Source organism: Mandrillus leucophaeus, unplaced genomic scaffold, assembly GCF_000951045.1.
Source record: "Mandrillus leucophaeus isolate KB7577 unplaced genomic scaffold, Mleu.le_1.0 Scaffold484, whole genome shotgun sequence".
Lineage (NCBI taxonomy): Eukaryota > Metazoa > Chordata > Mammalia > Primates > Cercopithecidae > Mandrillus > Mandrillus leucophaeus.
Window position 1 is genome coordinate 2,185,268 of NW_012105187.1, and position 27,542 is coordinate 2,212,809.

Below are 27,542 nucleotides of genomic sequence, written 5' to 3' on the forward strand. Positions count from 1 at the left end.
ATCGATGGGTGGGTCTGTGCATGACTTCTAGTACACTGCAGGCCACAGCACACCAAGATACTGAGGCTTGTGTTTTGCTGCAGTCACCGCCCATTCTAATCTAGCTTTCTTTTCTTACAGGTGCACACATCTTGACCAACTCAGCAGCAAGGTGGATTTTCTTTGTGTTTAAAGAAAAAAAAAATGTGCCCGTGTCTGTAGAGATGATTTACAGTTCAGCCCGGCTGAAGCTGACCGAATGAGACTATGGGCTGTGCCTCCGCCAAGCATGTTGCCACTGTTCAAAATGAAGAGGAAGCCCAGAAAGGGAAAAACTACCAGAATGGAGATGTGTTTGGCGGTGAGTCCTATCAAACTTGACTCTTGACCCATTGATTCTAGGCCTTTTACTTTTTTTTATTGATACATAATATTTGTACATATTTATGGGGTGCTTGTGATATTTTGTTACCTGCCTAGAATGTGTAGCGATCAAGTCAGGTTATGTAGGATATCTGTCGCCTCAAGCATTTATCATTTCTATGTGTTGGGAACATTTCAAAACCTATCTTTGAGCTATTTGGAAATATACAGTACATTATTTTTAACTCTAGTCAACCTACTCTGTTATGGAGCATTAGATCTTATTCCTTCTAAGCCTTTCACTTTTGTGACAGTGAATAATTACAGTGATTATTGGGTTATATCATCTGAGGTGAAGGGGTGATGAGACCCACTGGAAATCAATGTGAATCTTTACTTTGGATCTTCTACATCATAATTTATACAAAGTGGTCTTTGAGGAGGAACATGGAGATTTTTTTTTTGTTTTTTTTGTTTTTTTTTTTTCACAGGAACTAGCATTTAAATCAAGCTTCAAAGAACCAGCAGGATTTAAATTGGTACGTGGGACAGTGGCCATGGGGTGTCCTGGTAGAGGAGAACTATAGGACTAAAAACAGAAGTCCAAAAGGGGAGTGAGTGAGGATTTATAAATGAGGGAGTGAGGTGTTTTTTTAAAGCGTAATAGAGAGTGAACTGTACATTTTCAGATTTTAAATAGAAATACAATGAGTCCAATAATAATCTTTTAACCTCTCTCTGTTGACTCAAAATGACTTTAGGATATCTAGTGCAAAGGCCACAAATTGGCAAACCATGGCCACATCTGGTCTGCAAATACATTTTTTTGCCCCCTTCCCAAAGAATTTTAAAATAAAAAGCAAGGCAGCCTTTAAAAATCAGGATATTTCAAATAAAACCCAAATTTCTTCAAAAGAGCTGGCAACAATAGGTCTTCATTCCTTGAGACAACAGTGGGGGGTGGAGTAGCAATTGCCCCTGCAGCCAGGCTGTGGCCTCCAGTGAACGGCTAACGCTTCCTCCCTGCGTGCACACCAAGTTCAGTTTGCTCATTGACATTACCTGGCCACTTAGAGGCTTTTATGCTTGCCTGATCTTGAGATTGGCCCTTAGAGGATTATTGTGAAATTTGGATATATAAACAAAATTTCAATTAGTACAAGGCAGATGAAGTAGTTTTTGTGGAATTATTTTAATAATAATACCTACTACTTGACATTTGCATGATAGTTTTATTTATAAAAACACTTCAACTCTTACTCATTAAGGGACATCATTGAGATATGTTGTAGAACCTCACTGAGATAATGTTTACATGTAAATAACTGTAGCTGCATCATTTAGTCACTGTCAAATAATTCTACTACTTTTAGAATCTCTAGCTTTTGGTTCATTGTAATGATTGTTTTAGTCTCCTGGTGAAGAATTGGGAATGGTACGAAAGAGCTAATGCTCCCTTGAAAGTGGACTCGTGTGTTTGGGATGGAAGACTTCGTTTCACTTTGTTCCAAGAAGATGCATTAGTTGCCTGGAACAAATTCGCTTCTACTGGTAACTACCTATAGCATGGAGAACTGTGAAGAAGAGTAACATATATGAACATTTTAATAAAACTACAGTCTAGATCTTTGAAACCACAGTTTTTACGGAAAGAGTTGATTGGAACTAGAGTCATTACCATCACCCTCAAATGCTTAACTTTTAAGAGAAAATAATTTAACATCAGGGATTTGTTTAACTTCTAGCTTATGTTCTGTGTCATTATCATTTTTATAATAGAGCTACCATTTATGGAGCCGCCACCATATGTCAAACATTGTGAGGCATTTACATTCATTTTTATGTTGAATTTTCACAACAATCTTGTGAAATATGTGCTATGCAAATTTTACATACTTGGGAACTGAGCACAGAGAGACGGACTTGTCCAAGATTACCCAGCTACGAAGTGCTAGAATCCAGATTGCTCAGACTCCAAAGTCCACCTTTCTTTCTCCATGTTGTTTCCTGATGCCCTGCAGCAGCCTCCCATTGTTTTTTTTTTGAGACAGTCTCGCTCTGTGGCCTAGGCTGGAGTACAGTGGTACGATCAGGGTTCACTGCAGCCTTCACCTCCTGGGCTCAAGTGATCCTCTCGCCTCAGCTCCCTGATAAAGGCATGTGCCTTCACACCTGGCAATGTTTTTTTATATTTTTAATAGAGATGGGGTTTTGCCATGTTGCCCAGGCTGGTCTAAAACTCCTGGACTCAAGCAATCTGCCCACCGTGGCCTCCCAAAGGGCGGGGATTACAGGCGTGAACCACCGCAGCCAGCCCTCATTCTTTAAAGTATGAGGGCACAAAAGTATTGATTGGTCTGTATCCTATGTGTAAGGCCTTTTGCTAAATGCCATGGAGATTACAGAGGTAAATAATCCATAAACCTTGCCATCTAGGACTTTGTAAGAAGATAAGAAAGTGTTACGAAGCAGAATAAGCCAAATACCCTAAGAGGAAATGACATACCTCACGATAACAGTCAGGGGATAGATGCTCTGCCTTAAACGGCAGAATCAGAGCAGATTTCTCACAGACATGACATCCAAACCTGTCCTTAAAGGACTGAAAGAAATGAATCCTGTCACAATCTAAACTGGTAAAGGAACAGCTAGGTAATGTGAGACTTATTCAAGAATAATAAATATTCTAATTTATGGAACTAATGAATGGAACATAAACTATAAATGGGACAGAATTGGCTAGAAAACTAAGTTAGGGTTAAATTATGGAGAACTTCGAATACCAAATGACAGTCTTTAAAAAGATAACCTTAGATTGTCAGAGCAAGATTTGGTGATATTCAATATGTTGTGTTTACATTCTGCTTGGCAATGAGACTGCTTAACCATCCGTTCACAACCTGTATAGCCAGGAAGACTCTATTGTTCTAAAGCACCATGTGTATTTTGCAGATGTTAGCATCTGATAAAGGAGCTTTGTGTTAGTCAACTATTGCTGTAGACTGTAACAAACTCAGGTTCAGTCACTCGTGACTTGCAGAGTCTAATTCACAAGAGCGAGGTCTGGCATAAAGCAAGTGACTTTATTCCACAGCTTAGCTTGGGGGAAGAGGTACAGGCTCCTGCCTTTAAGGGTACTGTTTCTCTTTTGGGGCAGAAAGCATGGACTTTTAAAGGGGGACTTGGCATGAATGGCATCCAGGGGAGGGAGTAAGCAGGTGGGGGTCTGCGCGACTCGCTTTGGTGCTTAATCTACTGTTGGTCGAACTGACGTCATTGCAAGCAGAGCTAGGTTGTATAGTGGTCTTTGTCTCAAGACACTCTCCAGTTGGGAGAGCCTTCCATCAGGGACATACTTTAGGTTGTAAATTGATTGTTGTCTCTTGAGGCAATCTCCTTGTGGGAGACAGTTTCTGCTCTGGAGTTTCAAAGTAAGCACATAGTTAGATAAGCTTCCAGTGTAGGGAGTGTCTGGTGAAGGGAAGGTAAAGGTTATGATTGCATTTCTGAAGAGCTAGATAGGAAATGGGAACAGAGGAAAAGAAGGAAAGAGAAAAGAAGAAATAATTAAATAAATAACTCTCTCTCTTAGAAAAATGGGGGTACTTGGTTATAAGACACCTGAAGCTCTCAGTCGCATTCGAAAGTAATTGTTTCTTTCTTGATTATGAATTGGTGGGTCAGCTGCGGTGGCACTTCTCTATGTATCTCTCATCTTTCCCCAGGGACCAGCGAGCCAGTGGGGGCATGATCTCCTTTCACAGAAGGGCAAGAGTGCAAGTGATACGTGTGGTGCCTCCTAAGTTTGGACTCAGCTGGCGCACTGTCACTCACACCCTAGCCAAAGCAGGTCACATGAGTGAGCCCAAAGTTAGGCAAAAAAGTATACTCTGACCACAGTGTATTTACAGCAAGGGTATAGGTGCAGGGAGGGTCAAGAATTGGGGCTAAAAATCAGTTTACCCCAAGCCCACCTGGTCACTGCTATCTCTGTGCCTCTATGTAGTTCATGCCATAAAATGTCAGTTAAGGCCTCTGCTAAATTTTCTTCATCTTCCCAACACCCACATTGAAATTTTATTTACTCCAGCATTCTATCATCTTGTTAATCTCTCTAACATAAATATTAGCAAGTTTGTGGGATTGTGTTAAATAAAGCAGGAATACAATGGGGAGAGAACGTCACCAATCAAGGGAGATACTTTTTGTAGCCCTGTAGGGCTCTGGGGGAAGAATTACCAGAATCCAATGTCAAGACAGTCCCAGTACTCTAGATATTACTGAATACCACATTTTAAATATGACGAGGGAAGGTCTTGTCTGTGTTTCTTCACTTAAATTAATTTGCAAGAAGAAGTTTTCAAAATCCAACAATGATCACACATGGTGGCAGATGAGTGATAGGGATAGGCCCACTTTTTAACCATTTGTAACCCATTGTTTCCGTGATCTCTTATTGTAAAATACCCCAGGGTACCTTGAAACATAACCAGCTTATTTCTCAAGATTCTGTGGGATGACTAGAGTTCATCTGCTGTTTTCGCCTGGGCTCAGTCATGCAGCTGCATACAGCTGGGATCTCAGCTGAACTCAACTATCCCAGATGGATCTGGGCTTCTGTCCACAAGGCCACTCTTTCCAGCTGGGTAGCCAGACTTTTCAGCCTGGCTTCCAAGAGAGGAAGTGGAAGCTGCCAGGCCTCTTAGGACCTGAGCTTGAAAATTCAAGAAAGCCACTTTTGCTGCCTTCTGTTGATCAAAGCAAGTCATAAGACCAGCCTAGAGTTGAGGGAGTAGAGTCACTCCACCTCCTGAGTATGTGCCCATAGAAAGGGGAGGAATTGTTGGGAGGCGTCTTTGGAGACCAACGCCCATTGCGAGAGGAAGTTATAACTCCATGACTGGGATATATTTCAACCTGGACAATTATATTCTGCTTTCTAAAACACCCCTCTATTTTTCACCAAATAAAGTGGCCTTATTTATGCTTTAAAAGCTAAACATTTAAAAATGTTTTTAAAATGTTATTACCACACGTTGTTGAAGATATGACAAAGTCTGTGTAGGATAGCATCTTTGGGGACGGCTCTGAAGTATGTATCTCTGAGTGTGTGTACACACACATTCGATCCTTTTCCTAAAGGTGTTAATTTCAGAGCTTCTGAAGACATGTTCAGGAGCTTTGATACCCAATGTGTTTATACAAATGGTATTTTCCATTTTTTGAAGCAGTTTGGGCTCCACGATGTCTTGGTTATTTAGGAGCCCCACCACAACGAATGTGTGTGACAGAGTTTCTGTAGCATGTTCTACCATGCAGAATTAAATGCTAAATGGGCATCTTGACTCCTAGATTTCAGAAAATTTAGGAGATCATTGACAAGGAGCTCCATCAGTGATATTTACTTACACATTTTCTTTCACTTTAAGTGTTGAAGCATAAAAAGTTTCAGATCTAAAGTTCTTCCTGACACACTGTGAACCTTTCAGAAGTCAGATTCACTTTAGAAGGTTTCATCTTCACATTGGAATTTTCCTTCCCTCGGTTGTCAGGGCAGATGTGAATAGTGGTCAGCAGATCTGCTGAGGTCATTCAGAGGACAGCTGAGCGGATTGCCAAGACCAGCTTGCAAAAAGTAAGTGACCAACAGGTTCAAGTTATCATGAACTGGTTAAGCAAGTTCTAGAAAGCCAAGTGCTTATTGGATTTCTTTCAACAGTCATTCTCTTAGACAACTAAAGTGGGTGCATAGAACACATTCAGGCCTTATTAGGGAAATTAGTACGTCAGACTTAAGATCATGATCTCTCCTGCAACCCGCCCCCAAGTGGGGAGAAACTGTTACAGTTATATTGACTTTCTTTTTTGTGCTTTTTCTGTTTCCATTGTTTGAATAATGTAGGCTTTAAACTTAAGTCACTTTTGGCTTTTGCAGTTAGTTTCCAGATCCTATAAATCTCACCCTCTCCTAGCATTGCTTTTCCTACCACTACTGTAGTTTTGGCTGTGACAGCCCATCACCCCAAGAACTGCAGTGTTCTCAGGAGGAATCTCCTGTTAACCTCCTTTATTGCTTATTTGTTCCTTTGCTTGTTTTTGGTCTGTTTTTACTTCTTCATTTTTTTGGCACCACTATCAGATTGGCTTTTTAAAGTACTCCTCTGTTGGTATTAAATCTTCTCTAGAACTTTCTGTTTGTGCCTAGTTCTTAGCCAATAAATCCCAAGTCCTTAGTTAACATCCAAGACACCTGAAGATGGCTCATATCCACCTTTGCTGCCTTTGTGTGTGTGTGTGTGTGTGTGTGTCTGTGTGTGTGTATTTTGAGATGGAGTCTTGCTCTGTCGCCGAGGCTGGAGTGTAGTGGCTTGATCTTAGCTCACTGCAGCCTCCATCTCCCAGGTTCAAGCAATTCTCTTGCCTCAGCCTCCTGAGTAGCTGGGATTACTGGCAGCCACCACCACGCCTGGCTAATTTTTGTATTTTTTTTAGTAGAGACGGAGTTTCACCATTTTGGCCAGGTTGGTCTTGAACTCCTAATCTCAGGCAACCCACCCACCTTGGCCTCCCAAAGTGCTAGGATTACAGGTGCAGCCTTGTTTTATACTCGGTTCCTTCATGATCGCCTTCTTCAGTCATCTGAGCAAGGCTGCCTTGTGAACTTATCCCCACCTTCGCTGATCTAGGCCCTCCAGTACACAGTGACCTCTGCTTGGCACGGGCCCCTTTTCCTGACTTCATGTCTTTAAATCCTGTTCGTTTTCCAAATGTAAACTTTTATATAGAGGTTCCTCTAATACCTTCAGAAGGTATCTCTTTCCTGCCATCCCAGAATTCTTTTTATTTATTTGATTTATTTGTTTCTATGTCTAATCTCTCTTATGAGCTGGTTAGCTCTCTGAAGGCAGGAACTGCATGGTCTTGAGAGGACAGAGGGCTCCCAGATGGCCAGGGAGCTGGAGGCAGAGAGATTGTTCAGGAATCAGATTGGGCACTGACTGAACCAGCCCTTCCGTATAACTCAGGTGGCCCGCACTGCTGGCAAGTTTGGTTTGAGGCCCAAGAGGGCCTGATGTTTATAAACATCCCTTTAAATGGAGGCGCTTAGATTATTGCAGGCACTTAGACTATTGCAGTAAATTCTTCTGGAATGATGGTGTGAGACTGAGCAGCAGTAAAACAAGCAAGAATTTGGCAGCTTTCTTTCACTAGGACTTTGTATTGCTCTGTGGCTTCAGTAAAGTTCTGATCCTTGGGTATACCTAAATGAGAGCATATAACAGGTGCATGTGGCTCTGTGTGTGTGTGTGTGTGTGTGTGTGTGTGTGTGTGAGAGAGAGAGAGAGAGAGAGAGAGAGAGAGATGGTGTTATGCCGATCTATTACTCATCTAAAATGCTGTGAGACCTATTTCACAAGGTTATGGTGAAAATTAAATGAGAAAATACATCAGATTTATTCAGAAATTAAAAGCACTTGGAGGCAAAGTCACAATTCACTGTTTATGTCTCATAATTTTTGATCGCACTCAGTGAAGATGGGTTAAAGATACCTGTGTTTGTGAGACAGTAACAGAGAGAATAATGTTTGTCAGTACAGTCCAGCACAGTAGCCATGAGCCGCATGTGGCTACTGAGCATGAGAAATGTGACTAGTCCTAATTGAGATGTGCTATAAGTGGAAAATGAACTTTTAAATTTCATGTTAAATGAAAATTTAACATGAAAAAAGAATATCAAATAGCTCATTAATAATTTTGTTATTGATTACGTGTTAAATGATATATTTTAAATCTATCAGGTTAAATAAAATACATGAAGATGAATTTCACCTGCTTCTTTTTATCTAATGGGGCTACTAGAAGTATTAAAAGTACACACATACCTCACGTATTTCTATTGCACCGTGCTGGCTTATGTGACTGAGAGGTAGCAGTGGTAGTGTGAGAATTTCCTTCTCTTTCAAGTTTTCGTTTTTATTGGATCTAAGAGAAAAGGAGTTTGATGGAGGCAGTGGCCCTCATTCTCTGCTTGGAATCTCCATAGGTGGGATAGGCGTTAAGTGAGCACTAGGAGTGTACACTCAGCCTTTTGTATGTTGGTGGGGGTGGTGATCTGGAGAAAGAGGGGTACGTGGGGGATCACCAGAGAGGCAGAATTGGGAGGCAGCTTGGCCAATGAACAAGAGCAACGCCACCTTGCTCCTTTTTGTGCTGCTTAGTGGTGGACTTTAGCTGCCTCTACTGTAACATTTTTGCTGGCATAGGGCAGCTTCTATTGGCTTCTGAAGCTGTTATTTCCCGAAGGTGAGAGAGAAAATCATTTTTCCCTTTTTCAGTTTTGAGTGAATCATAGGGACGCGGTAAAGAGCCCTAAGGGCAGGAGAAGTGTTTGATGGATTTGTGATAGGCCAGATTGTAGTCACAAAAGCTGATAAATTTAAGTCAAGATAAGTGAGGAACATGGTCTTGGGTTTAGGCTTTGAAAGCTCCCTGATGTCTTGAGCTGAGCCTGAGAAAGGTCTTAATGGCTCAAAGTGCACATGGGGCTCATGGAATCACAGAAGTCAGTCGACCTTGGCTCACAGCTTTAACTGCCTTCTTCTGAAGTAAAAGTGCTCAGCCCAGTGTGTGACTCAGAGAAGATGCTCGCAAAATGTTAGTTTTATTTCCTTCTTTTAGGCGGTTCCTGGGCCATGCTGATGGCGCTCACTTCAATAGGAAAAATGAAACATGCGTGTATGTGAGCCTGGAATGGAGTGGTTGTGAATTCTGTCTTACCAGCTGGGGTTTGATTCCAGCGTCACCACTGCCTGTGCTGTCTTGGATAGATAACTTAGCTGTATTTGTTTCCACGTCTATAATATGGAGGAAATAATGGCATCCACCACTTGGAGTTCTGAGGAGGAACACATAGTTAATAAAGAGAGCATCCAGAAGAAGGCCAGTGCACAATTAGCATGGAAGCACTTGTTATAAATAGTAGATGGGCCTGAGTAGACTGGCCCCACCTCTTCACTCTCCTCCCCTCGGCCAGCACAAAATAGATACCATGCTGGATGCTGCCTTCATGCCAAGTTTGGTCTAGCCGAGGTAAAGCCAGCAAAAATTTCTACTTGGAAACGTTTTCTATGACAGAAAGTTAAGAAATGCTCTATACTTTCTATATTAAAAAAATCCAAGTGCTACTTTTCCTTCCCTTGCCAGCTGGTATCATGAGCCTGTTCTTTTAAAGTTAGAGAGATAAGTGGAAAATAAGACCATTTGTCACTCCCTGCTGCCAGGCAGCCGCGTTGCAAGATAAGGGAGCACCTGAGTCTTCAGAGACCGTTGGCAGGGACACACCGGCAGGGCCCTCCGAATCCCTTTAGTTTCCTTCAATTACTCCCTTGCCCTTCAAGTGCTTGTATTGTCTGTAGCAGTGGAGACCTGCTGGGTGCTTCCTGGCCCCCTGGCACCATTCAGTGAAAGGTGAGAGGACTGGAGCTGCAGGCAGGGCCTGCTTGGGGATGAGGGAAGTTCTCAAAACGTGCCTCAGTGACAAGAGAGGAAGTCGAAGGTTTCTTTACCCATTGCACTTCCCCTTGGAGTTATTTTCTCCTGAGTGATACTACAGAATTTAGACATTCAACACAATGCCTTCTTCCTGGACTCCTGGCTGGCGTAACTGAAGGGACCTGCCTTGCTATGAGTACCTCCCCAGGCAGCCTCTACCTGGCCCATGGGCCTCGTTAGGCCCTGGCTGTTCTCCGTAGAGACTAGTACAGCTCCTGCCTTCTGTACCTGGAACTTTACATGTGACTGGTTATTTTGCCCCTGAACCGTTACAACTTGGATTCGTGCTTTACAGTGTATAAGGCTTTTTCAAACATAGTTATTATCATGATTATCCCTACTCGATAGAAGGGGAAACTGAAGTTAAGAACTACCCCAGTTCACTGAAGAAGTGGGACAGTGGCTAGAATGGCAGATGCTGACTCGACTAAGGGAGATTCCTCCTTGGGAATAAGACACTGACATTAAGTCCAGACCAACCTTTGCTCAGAAGCCTTTGAGAAGTCATTGTTAACTGGCTACTTGAGGTCAGACTCAGCTTTTAAATGAGGATGGCTGGAGATTCTAATATGGTCATTGGGGCTGTTTTCCCTGGACCTGAAATACAATGTCATGGTAAGCACACAGACCAAAAATCTGGCAGATTGGTTTCAGATCCCGACTCAGCTACTCACTAACATGTAGTCTTGGCAAATTGCTGAGGCTTTTTTTGCCTGGGTTTTCCCATCTGTGTAGTGTGGGGAATAAAACTAGTACTTGCCTGCCTTCATAGGGCTGTTGTGAGACTAAAATGTATTAATATTTGTAAATCTTAGCATAGTACTTGGCACATGATAAGCGCTGAGTTAGTATGCTCATCATCATATTAGCAGCCTGCAGTTACACAGACCTCTGACCTATGCAGTTTGCATTTCTGGAAATGGTTGCTTGGTTTCCTCTGATTACGCTGAAGGAGAATGCGTCATCAGTTTATCTGTAGATGTATAATTCTCTAAACTTAAAAGGTGATCAATTATCCATGAAATACTTATCTCTTTCTTTTAGATTTTAAGATATTTGTGTTCCTATGGTTTGTTCTTTCTCTGTTTTGACCTAGACCAGTTTCTGCACTGTGTAAGATGTGTACTTGAATATGTGTCTTTTAAATCAAAAGACCAAAGGACATGATTCAGGAAGAATGAATATGACATTGTGCCTCATTTCTTTGAAAGTGTAGTTTAAAAGAAATCCCACCATAGAGGTTAACAAATACATTTTTCGCTTATCAACCATAAATCTCTACATGAGTGTGTGTGTCTTGTTTATCATGCAGAGGGAGATGTTGGTAGAAGTATGGAGTGAAGCACCATGAGAGGACTAGAGGCAGTAGACACAGATGATGCCCCAGTGATTGTAACAGGATAAACGCATCCATAAGCAACTGAAATAAAAAGATATACCAATTAATTGGGTACCATTTCAATTCACATCTTATTCTTTGAAGATATTCTATTTGTGATTATAATACTAAAAATGAAATCCCCCAATTTATCCCTTCATATCAGAATTTTTCAGACGAATCTAAAAATGTAACTGTCAAATAAAAAACTGTAGGCTGGGTGCGGTGGCTCACACCTGTAATCCCAACACTTTGGGAGGCTGAGGCAAGCAGATTGCCTGAGCTCAGGAATTTGCAACCAGCCTGGGCAACACAGTGAAACCCCGTCTCTACTAAAATACAAAACATTAGCCAGGTGTGGCAGTGTGCTTATGTAGTCCCAGCTACTTGGGAGGCTGAGGCAGGAGAATTACTTGAATCCAGGAGGCGGAGGTTGCAGTGAGCCAAGATTGTGCCAATGCACTCCAGCCTGGGTGACAGAGCGAGACTCTGCCTCAAAAAAAAAAAAAAAAAAAAAAGAAAGAAACTGTAAAAGTACTACAAAAAATACAAGTGATTATTTTTATAATCTTAGGTTGCAAAATATCTTTCTCATAATGCTACAAAACCCAGTACCAAAAGAAAACCTTTGTGATAAACCGTGATTATATAAAATCTAAAATTTTGCATAGCAAAAAATAAACCACCATAAACTAAGTCAAAAGACAAATGTCAATCTAAGAATAATATTTTTAATACAATTAAAGTTAATATGACTAATATGAAAAAGATCCTTCAAAATCTATAAGGAAAGAACTAACATACCAATTGAAAAATGGACAAAGTTCATGGCGAGGCAATTCAAAAGAGAAAACATGTAAAGGGACAAAAAAAGTACAGAAAGATACTCTACTTCTCAGTAATAAAATAAACTATGAAAACAAACCAGCAAAAAAACCCAAGCAAAAACAAAACATTTTTTATCCTTCAGATTGGGCAGGAACAGGTGGCATCTGTCTCATGCTATAATGGGGAATGTCAACGCAGAACTATTTTTCTGGGGCACAAAATAGTAATATATATCGAAAATGTAAATGAGCATGCCCTTTGCCCCAGGAGACCCGCTACTAGGAATTTATCTTGAGATAATTGGACAAGTGTGCAAACCTGTGTGTTCAAGGGTCTTTCTCACTGATGAAACATGCATGGAATAGAGCCATTAGAATGATCAAGGTATTGTATATTTATTGATATAGCAAGAGGTTTGTGACAGATTATTAAGTGAAAGGAGTAAAGGGATTTTATGCAGCATATCTTGTTTGTAAATTTTACTTGTTTACAATATGTGTAAAATTCTGTGTGAGTGCATAAAAGTATTTGAAAGGCCATTCACCAAAACGTTTACGATGGCAGTCTCTTTATTGTGAAGTTTCACAATAAAGATTCTTAATTTCTTCTCTGTATTTTTCTGTGTGTCTTGAATCTTTTATGAATAACGTTTATCATTCACTACAACTGTTTATTTTCATAAATATAATTCAAATGTTTCCATCTCCAGAAGACCTTTAGTTGTGTTTTCAGGGCAATGGTGAAATCTATCCCAGAGGAGAAAGCACTGCCTATCACTGGAAATAGCCCCAGGGCAACAGGGATCCGACTGATAGAAATGTTAGCCCAGGCGTACAGATAGAGTCTGACGACTGGCACTTGTTGGTTTCATTTAAAACCTAGCATTTCATTTCAGCCTAAGAAGCACTTGTTGACTACCTTGCATGACTTAGGTGCTGTGCTAGCCACTGAGCCTGTAGAGACGGGTTAAATCTGGTCCCTGCCTTTACGGAACTGGTAAAGATGCAATAGATGGGGGTCTCAACAGAAAATGTCAGTACCATAGGGTGATAAGGCAGAAGGTCTCTTTTTCCGAGGAGTAGGGGAAAACTTGTAAAGAGGATGATTAAAGCCTCAGCTGAATCTTAAACTATGAATACCAGCCAAAGGAACTAAGTGAGACAGAGCAGGAGGTTTAGGCTGAGAGTCAGTGAGAACAAAGGCTCAGAGGTGCGCTGCACATACAGTATAGCAGGGGAGACTGGGAAGCTTTAACGAACCAGTGGAGACATAACTTTAGAGAATCTCACATTTAAGGGCAGGAGTCTCAAATATTTGAAAATTTTACTCTGGATTTTTTTTTCAAGACACTTAAAAGCTCACATAGAATCATGTTAGGAATCTGGAAGTTAGCTGAAGATTTAGCAAACAGAAAATTTGAAGCTAATTCCTTAAGCTGTCTAAGTGGTCAGCCTCACCTCAGGTTAGATTATTATGAACCCTGAGTAATAATGCCAGAACATGGCCTTGCATAGATGAGACCGTTTACCAGAAAAGGTTAATAATGATTATCTCTGGGTGGTGCTGATTACTAGTTAGTTCTGTACTTCTTTTATATTTTCCAAATATTTTACATCCCTTTTTCTAAAGAAGTTTTGTAAAAAAAAAAAAAGTGTTTTATAACTCTGTAGGTGGTGATATTGAGAAGGAACTTGTGGAGCAAGGCATAGTGGCTAATCATACTGATTGGGAACCAAACTGATAGGTTCCTCATTTGTAACATTGGAACCTACCTCATAAGATGCTATGAGGATTAAATGAATTAATAAGTAATAAAACACTTAAAATAGTGTCTGCCACACAAAAAGTGATATATGAATAATCAGTGAACTTTATTTAGAAAGTTCTGTGGATTATTCTGTCATAAACAGCACATTTTCATCTTTATGACAGTAAAGTTTAGCATAGTGCTTTTTTTTTAATAAGAAGAATAAAAACTTCATTCAGAAAAAGAAAAACTCTTTCCTTAAAGTTCATTTACCTGCAGATGTCGTTAGTGTGTGTAGTACTTTCCTCCTTCTTTTTCTTTTCTTTTCTTTTTTTTTTTTTTTTTTTTTGAGACAGGTTCTCTCTCTCACTCTGGTTGCCCAGGCTGAGGTGCAATGGCGCGATCCCAGCTTACTGCAGCCTCAACCTCCCAAACTCAGGTGATTCTCCCTCTTCAGCTTCCTGAGTAGCTGGGACTACAGATGCGCACCACCATGCCCAGCTAATTTTTTGTATTTTCAGTAGAAACAGATTTTCACCATATTGCCCAGGCTGTTCTCGAACTCCTGAGCTTAAGCAATCTGCCCATCTTGGCCTCCCAAAGTGCTGGGATTACAGGCATGAGCCACTGTGCCTGGCCCTTTTCCTTTGTTTTTGGCAGTAACCGTTGAGGTTACTGATAGCGAAGTTCTGGGCCACAGGCTTCCTTGTGCCGACTCCACGGCTGTGAATCATCAATGACAGTGATCTTCAGAGCTTTGCTAAGTCACATGACACTGGTTAAGTGGTTTGGTTTCATTTTGCCTGTTTTCAGCCCTGCACCCAAGAGGTTGTTTAAGCTATGAGAACAAAAGTAAAGATAGGAAATAACTATGATATAATTCTGTATCTCAAGTTTATTTTTAGCTAACGGGCCTTGTCTTGCTCTGCATTCTGAGGCATAAAGTCTCTTGGGAAGAGGAGAAATCAGAAGCATAATGTAGAGCTTGACAAATGACTAATTTGAAATGGAGCCATCTTCATTCTTTGTAACTTTAATCTCAATTTCTCAGTTTTTCTCAAATGTTCTACTGTAAGCAAACCTTCACAGAAATCACTCCTCTTAGAGATCACAGTGAGCTATGTACTGTGTAAGGTTTTATCAGAACAAGCACACAAACAAAAACAAGTGGCTGTAAAGCCTAGTTTATAGAGAAGCCATTGACTTGCCTGCAGAACCTGGTTACATGTGAATTCTGCCCCAGAGTAACCGTGCTATAGGGTGACCTCTGTGGGCTTTGCTTTCTGTGTCCTGGGAGTGAGTGGGTGGAACTGTGTGATTGCTATGGGAGTGTTGAGTGCTAACGTTCAAAGGTTCTGTTTACCTGCTCCCCACACTATGGACAATTCACTCAACTGTGTGGTGTCAGTTTCCTTCCTGCAGTGGAACCATTGGCAAGATTATATATGATTATTGCTTTGTTGACTGCTCTCTGAAAAAATGGTGGTGGTGGTAGTGTTCAGCTATTAAAAGCTTTATGGTCCAGAGTTGACCAAAACGTTAATTGCATTGTGATATTTATTTTTTCAATTAAAAATTAGAAAGAAGTATCACCAATATCTTCTGTAGCTTCAGAACATTACCGTGAGCCTGAAGGTGAGAAAGCGTGAAGTGTGTGGAGTTGTATCTCTGCTTCCACCTTAGCTGGTTGGTTTGTAAATTTATCTTTCATCCAGTGATGCTTGAATTGGTGGTGTGCAGCTGCTGCTAGTCAGTGAAGGATTCCATTTATTGACTTTCTGTTTAAAGGTTTGTGGTAGAAGTCGGGGTAGGGTAGATTGGTCCTGTTATTTGAAAGGGATAATGAAATGTCTAATAGAAGACAGTTATAAACAAAATCTAGGCCAAAAGGAGAACATTTAATTTCCCAGGTTGCTGATTTTCTCAAGAGCTACTGTACTGTGATCTGATCACTCTGAGAGTGTGATCTTGTTTGTTAACTTATATAGCTGTACTCTGTTGGTCCAACCAGACTATAATAGGGCAAGAAGAGGTAAAAAATTCAGAAAGTCAAATTCTAAAGGATAATAAAGCAATAATATTTCTGTGGCTATAATATTAAGTATAGATGAATAGTCTCTAAAATATAACTCACAACATACGTTTAAACTATGAATAAAAATGGTCTTTGACAGTTTTTTAAAGATTACATAATTAAAGTTTCTTAGATGGAAGGGCCATAGCTGGGGAAGATGCCTGCTGGAGAGGACACAGGCCATGAGGAACACAATATTTATAGTCAGCTTTCTTCATAGTGATAGTCCATGCTGGAAGCTATAATATAAATGGATATTTTCATTTTATCTAAAAATAATTTTAAAATTTTATGGGCATGGCTCTAAGCATTGAAGGTAAAAGAGTAAGGGTGAAGTGAAAAAGCATAGTGTTAAAATAGCACATCTTCGAAGCTAATTAATTCCTTCAAATTGCAAAACAGTCACATGAGTACAAATCTCTATTTAGACTACGTTTGATGTTCATTTTGAAAACCACATTCAAGACAAGCTAAATTACATTTAAATTCCCTTCCAGCTACAGATATGCATGCCTCACTGTATAAATGTCACTGTTGATTTTGATCTGTAACCAAAGAAGAAATTGTCGAATTATGTATGAAATAGGATTTTATTTTTAATGTTGCACCAAGTATTTTTGCATTTATTGTGTTGGCTGTATGACACAATATTTTTTCACTAATCTTCTAGTCTTCATTGAGTTCTGTCACTCAAGAGGTGTCTTTTTATCTGAAAGTGTTTATAAGATCTTGAGTTTGGAGTGTGGCTTTCCTCCTTTGTTTCTTGCCTTGTTTCCCATGATGCAACTGTTAAACGACCAGCATGTTAAAATGAAAGACAATGTGCTTTTAGCTCTGATGGAACTCTGAAAATTAAAGTTATTCATTCAAGAACTATTTGTTGAGCAAATACTATAAACTGGATTTTACTAAGGGATATAACATGTAATATGATAATGATTGCCCTCATTTGGCTCACATTCTAGCAGGTAATAAAGGTAATAAAAAGAGAGACAAACGTATACTCTCAGGGAAAAGTGCCATGAGAATGCAAAAGGGGATGGAGAGTTGACAGGATGGCTGTTTCAGAGTCATCTGTCAGAGAAGGTCTATCTGAGGAGCTGACCTTTGAGCAAACCATGAGGATACCTGGGAACAGAATGTTTCAGGCAGAGGAACAACAGAGCCAAATTTCTGAGAGGGAGCTGGCTAGTGGATTCCAGGAAGAAGCCTGATGCCCTTGTGCCAGCAGGGTGATGCGTGATAAACTCACAGAGGCAGTGCAGGGCCGGACTGTACTGCTCTGTACACTGTCTTCTGTTCTAAATGTAATAGAAGTCAGAAGAGGGTTTTGAGTGCAGGGGAGTGATGAGGTCTGACTTTGATTTTTTAATTTAAAGGATTATTTTGACTGCTATGTAGGGAATAGACTTTAGGAAGTGAGAGTGAGGCAGTTGACCAGTTAGAGTCTTGCTCAGTAGTCCTAGCAAGAGATGGTAGTGGTCTGGATTAGGGAGGTGTGAATGGAGATAATGAGATATGGGCAGGTTTACGATATTGGGGAATGATTAAATATGAGCTTCATTAGAGCATGTTGTATCTGTGGTTTTCTCTGTTAAGGGCAGCAGTGGGAGGTGAAATTTCGTACCAATACAAGCTCCTCTTTAGTGGTGGCTTGCAGGAGGCAGGGTTTTTATGTTTTAGAGCAATGACCATGGTCTGAGGCTTAGCAACATGGAATGAAAAATGAAATTTGAAAATTGTGAAAGCAAAGATTTTCAAGATGGGGCTGTAAGGATTAATAGGGTCAAAATTCTACATTAATGTTTTTTGCTTTTGCTCTTTTTTTTTTTTTTACCTTCTTGAGGCAAATTTGTTTGATGCTAGCTGGGATAGAAAGAGCAGCATTAACAGTTACGTTACTACTTCAGTTTCCAGGGCTCAGCCGTACTCAGGCACGGGGCATGGTCCAGGTGAGGAGAAGTGCTGCAGCTCTCTAGAAGCTCCTGGGACTGCAGCACATCTGCTCAGTATGTCTTCATTACACAGTGACGTTTCATTTCATTCAACCTGAGAGTGAAGGGGTTTCAGACATGGCTTGCTTGTTCATTTTTAGCAAGTTTCTTTAAGGGCCAGGGTGCCCGAAGAGGCAAGTTTCTACTCTCCCTCCCTGTAACAGCCACCCCCTTTCTCCTGGCTCTTCCCTTCCCCCCGTAATATAGACTCTCATTCCTACACTCTTTTGTTCCTCATGGAACTCTGAGCCCCACTTTCTGATCTCCATGAGCTGCTCTGAGCTTTGATCCCTGTTCCTATCCTCTTCACTTGTATCTACCATCCCAATTCAGTTTCTTTCTTTTTACGTTTTCCCAGAATAGGAGCAGTGCTCTATGAGAAGAGAGAACAAATACACAAATGAAGCATAGATCTCTGTGGAGGTCAAACCAAGCCCCCAGATAATTTCCCATTGTGAATCTCCTTTCCACTTTGCACTGTTACCTTTTAAAGAAAAAATTAATGTCAATAGACTTACTCATCTTCCCTCCCTTCCCCCACTACCAGCATCACTGTCAAATAGCATCAGTATTCTCTGTAAAAGACGCTGTTTTTGTTTGTTACAAGATATGATGGGCCAGGTGTGGTGGCTCATGCCTGTAATTCCAGCACTTTGGGAGGCCACGGTGGGTGGATCATGAGGTCAGGAGTTCAAGACCAGCCTGGCCAAGATAGTGAAACCCCATCTCTACTAAAAATACAAAAATTAGTCAGGCGTGGTGGCAGGCGCCTGTAATCCCAGCTACTCGGGAGGCTGAGGCAGAGAATTGCTTGAACCCGGGAGGTGGAACTTGCAATGAGCCAAGATCGCGCCACTGCACTCCAGCCTGGGTGACAGAGTGAGACTCCATCTCAAAAAAACAAAAAAAGGTATGGTGAATGTATAAGCTTTCTGTTAGGTACACTCACTTTTTTGTAGAAAGTTGGCTTTTGGAGGGTTTCTTTGCTTCTGCAGATTGTGGGGAGAAGAGAAGTTGATAGAAAATGGATCCTGGAAGATGAAATGTTAAAGGAGTGGCCCACCGGAAGGGGTGGAAAAGGGGGCAGGTAACAGGGGTTATTTGCATGGGGTTTGGTAAGCCAAGGCCAGGTCTACCCATAGAGCATCCTGAAGGAGACACAAACAGATAATTTCTAGGCTCTCCCCAGTTAAAAGGAGACTGAAGTCTTAGTTCAGGAAGGAGTTCAAGGCTTAAAACCCAGACTTTAACAGTGGATAACATGGCTTGCTCTGTAGGGAACAGTTGCCTCAAGTGGTGATATCAGCTGTTTAGTGAGAGTATAAATGACAGTAAACCTGCAATTCTTGCCCTACTGCTTTGGTAAATATTTCATTGTTTATGTGCTGCCAAGACCCCTGGATTTCGGGCACACTTCTCTCAGATCCAGTGGGAGCGGTGGAGAGTCACATTCACCCACTGGCTTGATCAGGTGAAAAGGTCTCTTTGTACCTTGTATGTGCTGCTTCAGTTGCAAACCAAACAAGAGAAATATCGGACCATGTCCAGGTCATGCATTATACTTGAAAATTATTGAATTCTGGAATTTTACCTGGTAAAACTCAGGCCTTCAGACACAAGCAGCATCTCAGAAGGGCAGTCTCCGCTTGAAAGAAGACAGTAGAGCAGATGTGCTAAGGTGCTGTGGCTGTTCTGTACCCTGTAGGAGCCGTCCTCCCCAGTTTACCTTTGGATTGTTTATACAGAATTATGTAGGCCTTTTGTACTTTGCTATAGGTTAAAAATGTTTAACTTAAAAATCATTAAAAGTTCTAGAAATAACTGCCCTTTTTTTTTTCTATTGCACATCTTTTTTGAGAAAGCAGAGAATAACATTACCTCTAAGAACATTCAAACTTAATCTATGTTTAAATAGGTTACAAATAGGTGGAGGGTGAGGGTCCATGAGGACCACCTTGGCATCAGCTCTGTGTCCTCAGGCTCTCAGTACAGAGCCTACCTTGCTTTGGTTGATTTTAATTTAATTGAACTGCTCTGAAACCTTTATGAATGAATCCTCATACCCTCTCCTCAAAAGATAAATATTCAGAACAGCAACCATCTTCTACAAACAAACTGAGCAGAATGTGTTGCTAAAATAGGCTTGTTAAGCTTCCCAGGTTGTGGAAGTTAGTGCGTTCATGTTTACTGTGCTGCCCACCATTAAGCTATCATGGAGCATGCGTTTTCCCCACTCACCCAGACATTATTCCTAAAGAGCTATTCTTTGTTGCTGTCAGAACACACTTTAGTCTCTGAGGAGAAACAAAGTTGGTGATTCGTATCAGCTGGAAATGATCTTTTGTTTTATGTGGATGAAGCTCTTGTGAGAAAAGGTGCAGACGGTGAGAAGGAAAGAAGGAGAGGGATTGCCTGCTGCCTCCCCGCGTGCACGCGTGTGAGTGGGTGCTCCCGCCAGCTTTCAGGGGGCTTCCTTCATGAATATGAGCACTGACTTTGGGAGATCTGCAGCGGAAAGTCAAGTCGTGAATACTTTTTATAAGGAGAGAAATGATGTAATTTTATCACAAGATATTTCAGATATGTTTTTCCATTTTAAAAATTCATTGGCAGTGCTCATACGAGAGAATTACTTGAGCTGAAAATGACTCTGTCCAGTTTCTTCCTATTTCATTAATGATTTTGCAGCCACTGAATTCTTTCTAAAAGTTGTATAACCCAGATAAAGTCAGGCGTCCTGGAAGCCAGCCTCAGCCCAGAGACATATGAAAAGAAGCACCAAATATCACTGAAAACCAATTTAAATTTATACTGAATAATCTCATTCATAAACCACAGCACAACATTCTGAAGTCTACTCCTCCTCCAAGAATGTATAGCTCTCTGCCACTCTGATGACTTTTTGTCTGGCTGTCTTCTTTTAACTACCTCAAAAATCTCTCATCTCTCTCATCTTCTGCAAAACTTTCCCTCCTGCTCAGCCTACTCTGGGCTTTCTGCGCCTGGCTGTATCTGTTCTATGCTTCTCATTAGCTTTGCTCTTTCCGGTGTCAATCCAGACCGACACAATTCTCCCACTAACCTCCTCACCCCTTCTCAATCTGCATCACAAAAGCGCACTAGCCCATCTGGCCAGACGCAGCTCTCCTCGCCAGGTGGCTTGGGGGTGGGGGCCTGGGATGCTCAAAAGCTAATGCTTTTCTCTGTGGTGGTTATTTTCTAAGAATTTTTCATTCACCGAAATTCACTGAAGACAGAATCCAATTAAAGGAATTAAGTCAGATGCACATAAAGATGATTAAGATATATTTCTTCCTTAAGACATGCATCTATGTGTGTATATGTCTATGCGTTCTCTCTCTCTCTCTCTCTCTCTCTCTCTCTCTCTCTCTCTCACCTTTGGCCAAATTGTTAAATGTTCAGAAGGCAGTCACACAAATGAAGAAGAGTTTTTGGAATGGTCTTATAATTTCCTAATCCCAACAGCCATCCTGCAAATCCATGACCGTCAGTCTCGATGGCAGTGAAGAAGTAACTACAGATGAGTCAGCAGAAATTTATTCCCAGCCCTGGAAAAACAACTCATGTTTTAGGTCCTCCTGATGATGGTGGAGTTTCATTGATTTCATATACAAAGGAGGGCATGTGAGATACTGTATTAGTATCTTTTCATATTTGCTATTATTGCAATATAGTTTACCCTGAAAAAGAACATCGTTGTTTGTGGAAATGATACATTTTGTGAAGTGCTGTAGTCCTGCAGGTTTTGTAATGGATATCAGTATACAAAGAGAACTTTTCATTTTATCAGAAATTTACTTCACTACCCATTTGTGGGGAACATTAGTAAGAGCATGGGCTCTGAATCAGACCACTGGGTTCAAGGCCTGGCCCAGTCCCACCACTCTGTAGATGTACAGCTAGATAACTGTGCCTTAGTTTGCTTTTCTTTATGATGGAGACATTAATGGTTCCACTTCATAAAGCTGTTGTCAGCATTAAATGGGTCATATGTGAAACTTTCAGAACTACATCCAGAACATTGAAAGGGCTCTATAAATGATAGCTCTCATTTCTCGTCCTCCTCCTCCTCCTCTTCTGCCTCCTCCTCCTCTTCTTTCTCCTCCTCCTCTTCTCCTTTCTGCTCCTGTTCACTTTAGTGAAGGAAGAGATCCTTGGTTTTATTGCTTGGCCTTAATGCTGAAAATATATATCAAAGTTCTAGTAGAATATCAGCAGGCCTTAAAATGAAGTTACTTGAAGATAAGTTGTAAAGACATTGCATTCATTACCATATATTGGAGAAAAACTTCAGTTTTCTCCTTGTTGATGCAGTGGTGGTCAAATCATCATGTCAACACAAGATTTCACAGCATTTACTTTGGATGTCACATTAATTCCTAACTTCAGTAGCACAGGGCTGGTATTCTCCCACTGATAAAGGCCCAAAGACGTGACAAGAGAGGATATGGTAGTTTTTCTGATGTTATCCATGAAGGCTAGATGTACTCTAACTTTTACTCATCTCTCTGTGATTTACAAAGGAATGTGATTTGGAAATGTGTCCACATTCTTTCTGAATCCATTTATACTTTATTCCTACATCATCTCCTGAAAAAATTACTTCTTGTGCTTTGTGGTAGGAAAAAAAAAAACTGACTTGGTAGTTAAGAGCCTGTCTCTAGACTCAGACTAACTTGGATTTGAGCCCAGCACTACCCTGTGACTAACCAACCAGGGACAAATCTCTCTGCAACTATAAAAGAGAGTCATGATACTAGCCTCGTAGGGTAGACACGATGATTAAGTCAAAGCAGGGGAGAGGATAGCTGGCTAGGAGAGCCTTTTATCCTGAGTGGTTATCGAGGATAACAGGAATCCTGCTAGGAATAGTTGAGAGGATTTAGCTGACCTGAGACTTCAAGAGTCCCAGCAGTTCTTCAGTGGGTGGAAAATGAGCACCGCTAGGAGAGTCAGAGAAGGGCTCTTGAGAAATTAGACAAATGTCTCTCAGAACAACCATGTGTGTCTTCCCTTTCTGGAAGCGGCTTCAAATCCTTGGCCACTCATTCTGTTCCTTGATTGGGAATGATTACTGTACAGCACAGGTGTTAAGCCCCCTCCTCCTATGGAGAGCCTTGGTTTGCAGCGCACCTTCCTAAAAGAGTCCAGGCTGGGTTTGGATCTGGTTGGATGTCTTTTGTCGGAGCTTGTCAGAAGATGAATGTTCCAGGGTCCTTAATAACTGGATAATAGTTCCTTGGTCACTGAATAATGAACCCCAGATGAATGAAGGAAATGTGTTGTCTGGCCTCGGGAATGATTAAATGATTCAGGAATGGGGCCTGCAGGTCCTGGACCTCTTAATTATTAAAGGTGCTGTCATGACAGAAGCTTTATCATTTTGATCCTTCTTATAGAACCTCTGAACCCTAAGGTCATCCTTTCCTCTTTGCAGCTGAGGGCGCCTTTCATCTTGTCCTCTCAAAAACACGGGCAAGACCCTAGGATTGCTAAGAGACCATATCATCCTGTGCATACACATCTCTACTCATTCAGTTCACCCAGAAAGGTCTATACTCAATCTCCACAGCACACAGCTGGGAAGTCACAGAGCCAGGTGCAGAAGAGAAAGGCCTTTTGAAGCCAGTGCTGTGTTCATTGTAATTCACTGGTGTGCTGTTTCAGTGACAGTTGAAGGAGAAGGAGCAGTGGCATTCTCTTTTTCCCCTAGGATAAGTCAAGACGGCGCCTCATTCTGAGGACAGTGATGCCTCCCGGTCTGCAGGGGAAGGCATGTCTGTTGGAGGAGGCAGGAAACAAGGCCCTGGGATATGTTGCATCTTAAGCCTCATACCCCCAGCCCCCCGGCAGCTGACCCGGGATAAGGATTCTGCCCTCTTGAGACTCGTGTCTTTCTCTGGCTCCTTCCTAGTCTTCCCCATGTGTTCTTCCTCACCTGCCTCAACAGACTGGTCCATCTCAGGATGTATTAATCAATTCCTGTTTATACAAAGGAATGTATTAATCAATTCCTTTGCTGTTTTTCAGAGAGAGGCAGAAAACCCTGGATTAAGCTGGTTAGGAGTCTCTCCAGAGGAGATGCTTGAGGACAGGCCAGAGGAAAGAGGCTTAAACTATTAGTGGCAGCTTCAGTGCCTGGACACTGGCTGCGGAGGCCATATCACCTTCAGAATGGAGCCTGACTCCTTAGTAAGGCTCATATAAGTTCTTCGGTTCCCGTAGCCCTCACAGCCTTTTCTCGTTACACCTGTCTTAACCCCTGGAATTCTACATGTTTGCCGTGTTGCACGACTTGCCGTTCCTCCCATTTGCCGTGTTCCCTTTGGCTTTGGAACACACTGACCCCTTGCCCAAAAGCTCCTTCCCACACATAGGAGCTGTATTCCTCAGGACTCCACTGAGATATGTCACGTCCTCTGCCTAACCTTGGTTAGGGGTCTGTCCTTTCTAATCTTATAACCACCACCCTCACATGTGCTTTCCATGGCCATAAAAACTGTATACACTGCTTTCTTATTTTCTTACATCCTCTCCTACTGGCCATTAACTCCTTTAGAACAGGAACTGACTGCTTCCTTTCCTAGACATAACCTCAGGGCTGAGTGTCGTCTCTGGCACACAGTAGGTGCTTTATAAATATTGTTGAAGTAAAGAAGAGACACAGAAAGGACAGCAAGTGATAGTGCCCAGCACTTGACTCAAGGACAGAAAGCAGATATTTCTTTCATCTTTATGTCTGGAGTAAAATCAAGGGTATTTTTGTTCAGAACTTTTTGGGCCAGAAGTGTACCCGTAAAATGGTGTGATTTGTGGGAGCTCACAGGAGTCAATAAGAAAAACGCCGCACCTCTAATAAGAAAAAAAGGGCAAAGGATATGAAGAGACACTTCACAAATAAAGAAGTACAAATAAATGATCAACACATAGGAAAAGTATCCAGTGTCACTAGTAAATTTTAAAACATTAAACAAAAATAAAAATTAGATACCATTTTCATCCTTCAGTTTATTACATATTTTACAAAATGATAATACCCCTTATTAGTGAGGCTGCACTGAGATGAGTCGTACGCCACCATGTTAGTTCGTTTGTGCTGCTGTAACAAAACACCACACACTGGGTAATCTGCAAACAATGAAAATTTATTTTTCACGGCTTTAGAGGCTGGGATGTCCAAGACCAAAGTGCCAGCATTTTGTATCGGATGAGAGCCTGCTTGTGCTTTCACATGCAGAAGGTGGAAGGCAAGCAGGCTAAATTCACTCCTGCAAGGCCTTTTACAAGGGGCTGTAATCCCGTTCATAAGGGTGGAACCCTCATGACTTCATCACCTTCCAAAGGCCCCACCTCTCAATACCATCATCATGGGAATTAAATTCAACATGAATTTTGGAAGGAACATCAACATTCAAACCGTAGCAACTACCAAGGCAATAATAAGCATCACCACAGGGCTTTTCATCTCTGTTTGTTTGTTGGTTTGTTTATCTCAGGTTTAAATGTAAATAAGCATTAGGTTTCAGTAGTGAATAAGGATACAAAAGGCATATGAGAATTGCTGTCTTAGTGACATTAACATTTTTGGATTGTGAAGTATCATAAGGGATATGTACACATATGTACAGTCTTTATACTTCCCCTAGTAGAGATACAGTGGTCAGACACCATTCATGTTTAGTTTCTACAAACTTAAAGTCTAAAGACATAATTTTCCTGCTTGTTACTTTTAACACATCATATTTGTAGATTACTAGAATTTAATGTGCCCGGGCATGATGGCTTACACCTGTAATTCCAGCACTTTGGGAGGCTGAGGTGGGAGGATCGCTTGAGTCCAGGAGTTTGAGACCAGCCTGGCCAACATGGTGAAATCCTGCCTCTACAAAAAATAAAAAAATTAGGCAGGCAGGATGGTGCGCACCTGTGGTCCCAGCTACTCAGGATGCTGAGGTGGGAGGATCACTTGAGCCTGGGATATGGAGGTTGTAGTGAGCCGTGATCGTGCCATTGCACTCCAACCTGGGTGACAGGGTAAGACACTGTCTAAAAAAAGAAAAAAAAAAAAAGATGTATCAAGCAATCTTATTTTGAAATGTTTGCCTTTATTAGGTTAATTTGAAGTGAGTTCTGGAAGGAACTGAGAATATTTTATACTAAGTGTACCAAAGCTTCTTGTTAGGAAGTTTATAACTACCCTAAAAGTTACTCAATAATGACTGTTACATTGGAACTGACTAAATCACTTTCTACTAGTAAGGACAGTAGTTATTGTTCAGGGACTGCCCGACTCAGGGAATTGATAGTGGTATATGAGGTCCTTAATTGATAGTGGTATATGAGGTCCTTCAGCTGAATTTTTGTGTGTAAGTTTATTCCAAATTTAGAGTCAGCCCTCATTATCTGTGGTCAGTCAAGTAGAAGATGGGCTCTCAGAGCATTAGTCTTCCCCTCAAGACAGCTGGTTTTCCTTGGGCCCTCTCTGTAGTCCTCCAACCCCTCTCCTCCACATCCCTGCATCGGTTACTACAGAGCCCAGCACATAGGTACTCAGACTGTAATGAGTGTACACCTTCCAGATGAGGACAGTGTAGAAGTAAACCATAGTTAGCTATGCTGAAGTGATTGACGCCTTCACTCTTCTCTGCTTTTAATTACCCTCCAACAAACTTGTGTTCAACCTAATAAAGATGTTAGATTCTGACCTATTTATCACTAGCTACAAAACTAGAACTCGTGGGCCACACCCCGTTCCTTCTAAGCTTTGCAGAGAGAAGATCTTTATAATTAATAGAACTGACTTTTAAAGGAATCAACTAGAGAAATGGTTGCTGGAATGAGTTTGGCACGTCAGGATTATTAAAAAGTTAAAAATGTTCATAGATGTACATGTTCAAGGGAGAAGGAGGAAAAACAGCAGAAGCAGCCTGTACCCACTACTGTTTGAGATCAGAAGGGATCTTACAGTTTTCTAAAATGATGAAAATTTGAATCTACTCTGACACCTTCTCACCTAGTCTTCTTTTGATCAGTGCCACCAAACACTCCCAGCCCCTCTTGGATGTAATCTGAGGCATAAAATGCTAAAAATATCACCCAGGCGTTGCTTTTACCCCACATCTATTTTGACTAGCACAGCCTGCAACTGTTTACATGCAGGGAACAGGAGTCAGCCTACTGTTCCCGACGTGCATTTTAATAAGCCACCTGACAAGATCAACAGGAAGAAAAGAAAAATTGTGAACAGGTGCAAGGGAGCTGGGGGGAGCGGAAGGAAGACAGGTCCTGTGTCTCCCTGCTCTACCTCGAGTCGGCATGTTGTTCCGCTGCCAGGACCCTCTGGCTGTAACAGTGGCTGTCCACATTTCCTCCATTGTGGGCTCTGATAAAGGGAACCTAAAATCTCACATTAATCCCCCATGTCTTCAACAAAAGGAAAACTGAATTTTGGTAGTGATTGTTTTACTGTCATAATCCAAAATGCTTCCTTCATTCGCTGAGAGGCGGATTGGTGAGGTAGGACGTTCCTGATGGCTGCCTTGCCTTGGGAATGTGTGGTGCATTTGCTGATGAGACGTCTGTTTCCAGATGGACATCTTCCTTCCC

At 41.4% G+C, this 27,542-nt stretch overlaps 1 protein-coding gene across 1 annotated transcript in view; it reads left to right on the forward strand.

The window, feature by feature from the left end:
* Window positions 1–27,542, forward strand: part of LOC105550434 (chromosome unknown open reading frame, human C1orf21) — a 258,061-nt gene that overhangs the window by 92,502 nt on the left and 138,017 nt on the right. The window contains exon 2 of the mRNA XM_011995358.1: window positions 121–340. Coding sequence (XP_011850748.1) covers window positions 247–340 — 94 coding nt within the window. The 5' untranslated portion in view covers window positions 121–246. The remainder of the gene's footprint in view (window positions 1–120; window positions 341–27,542) is intronic.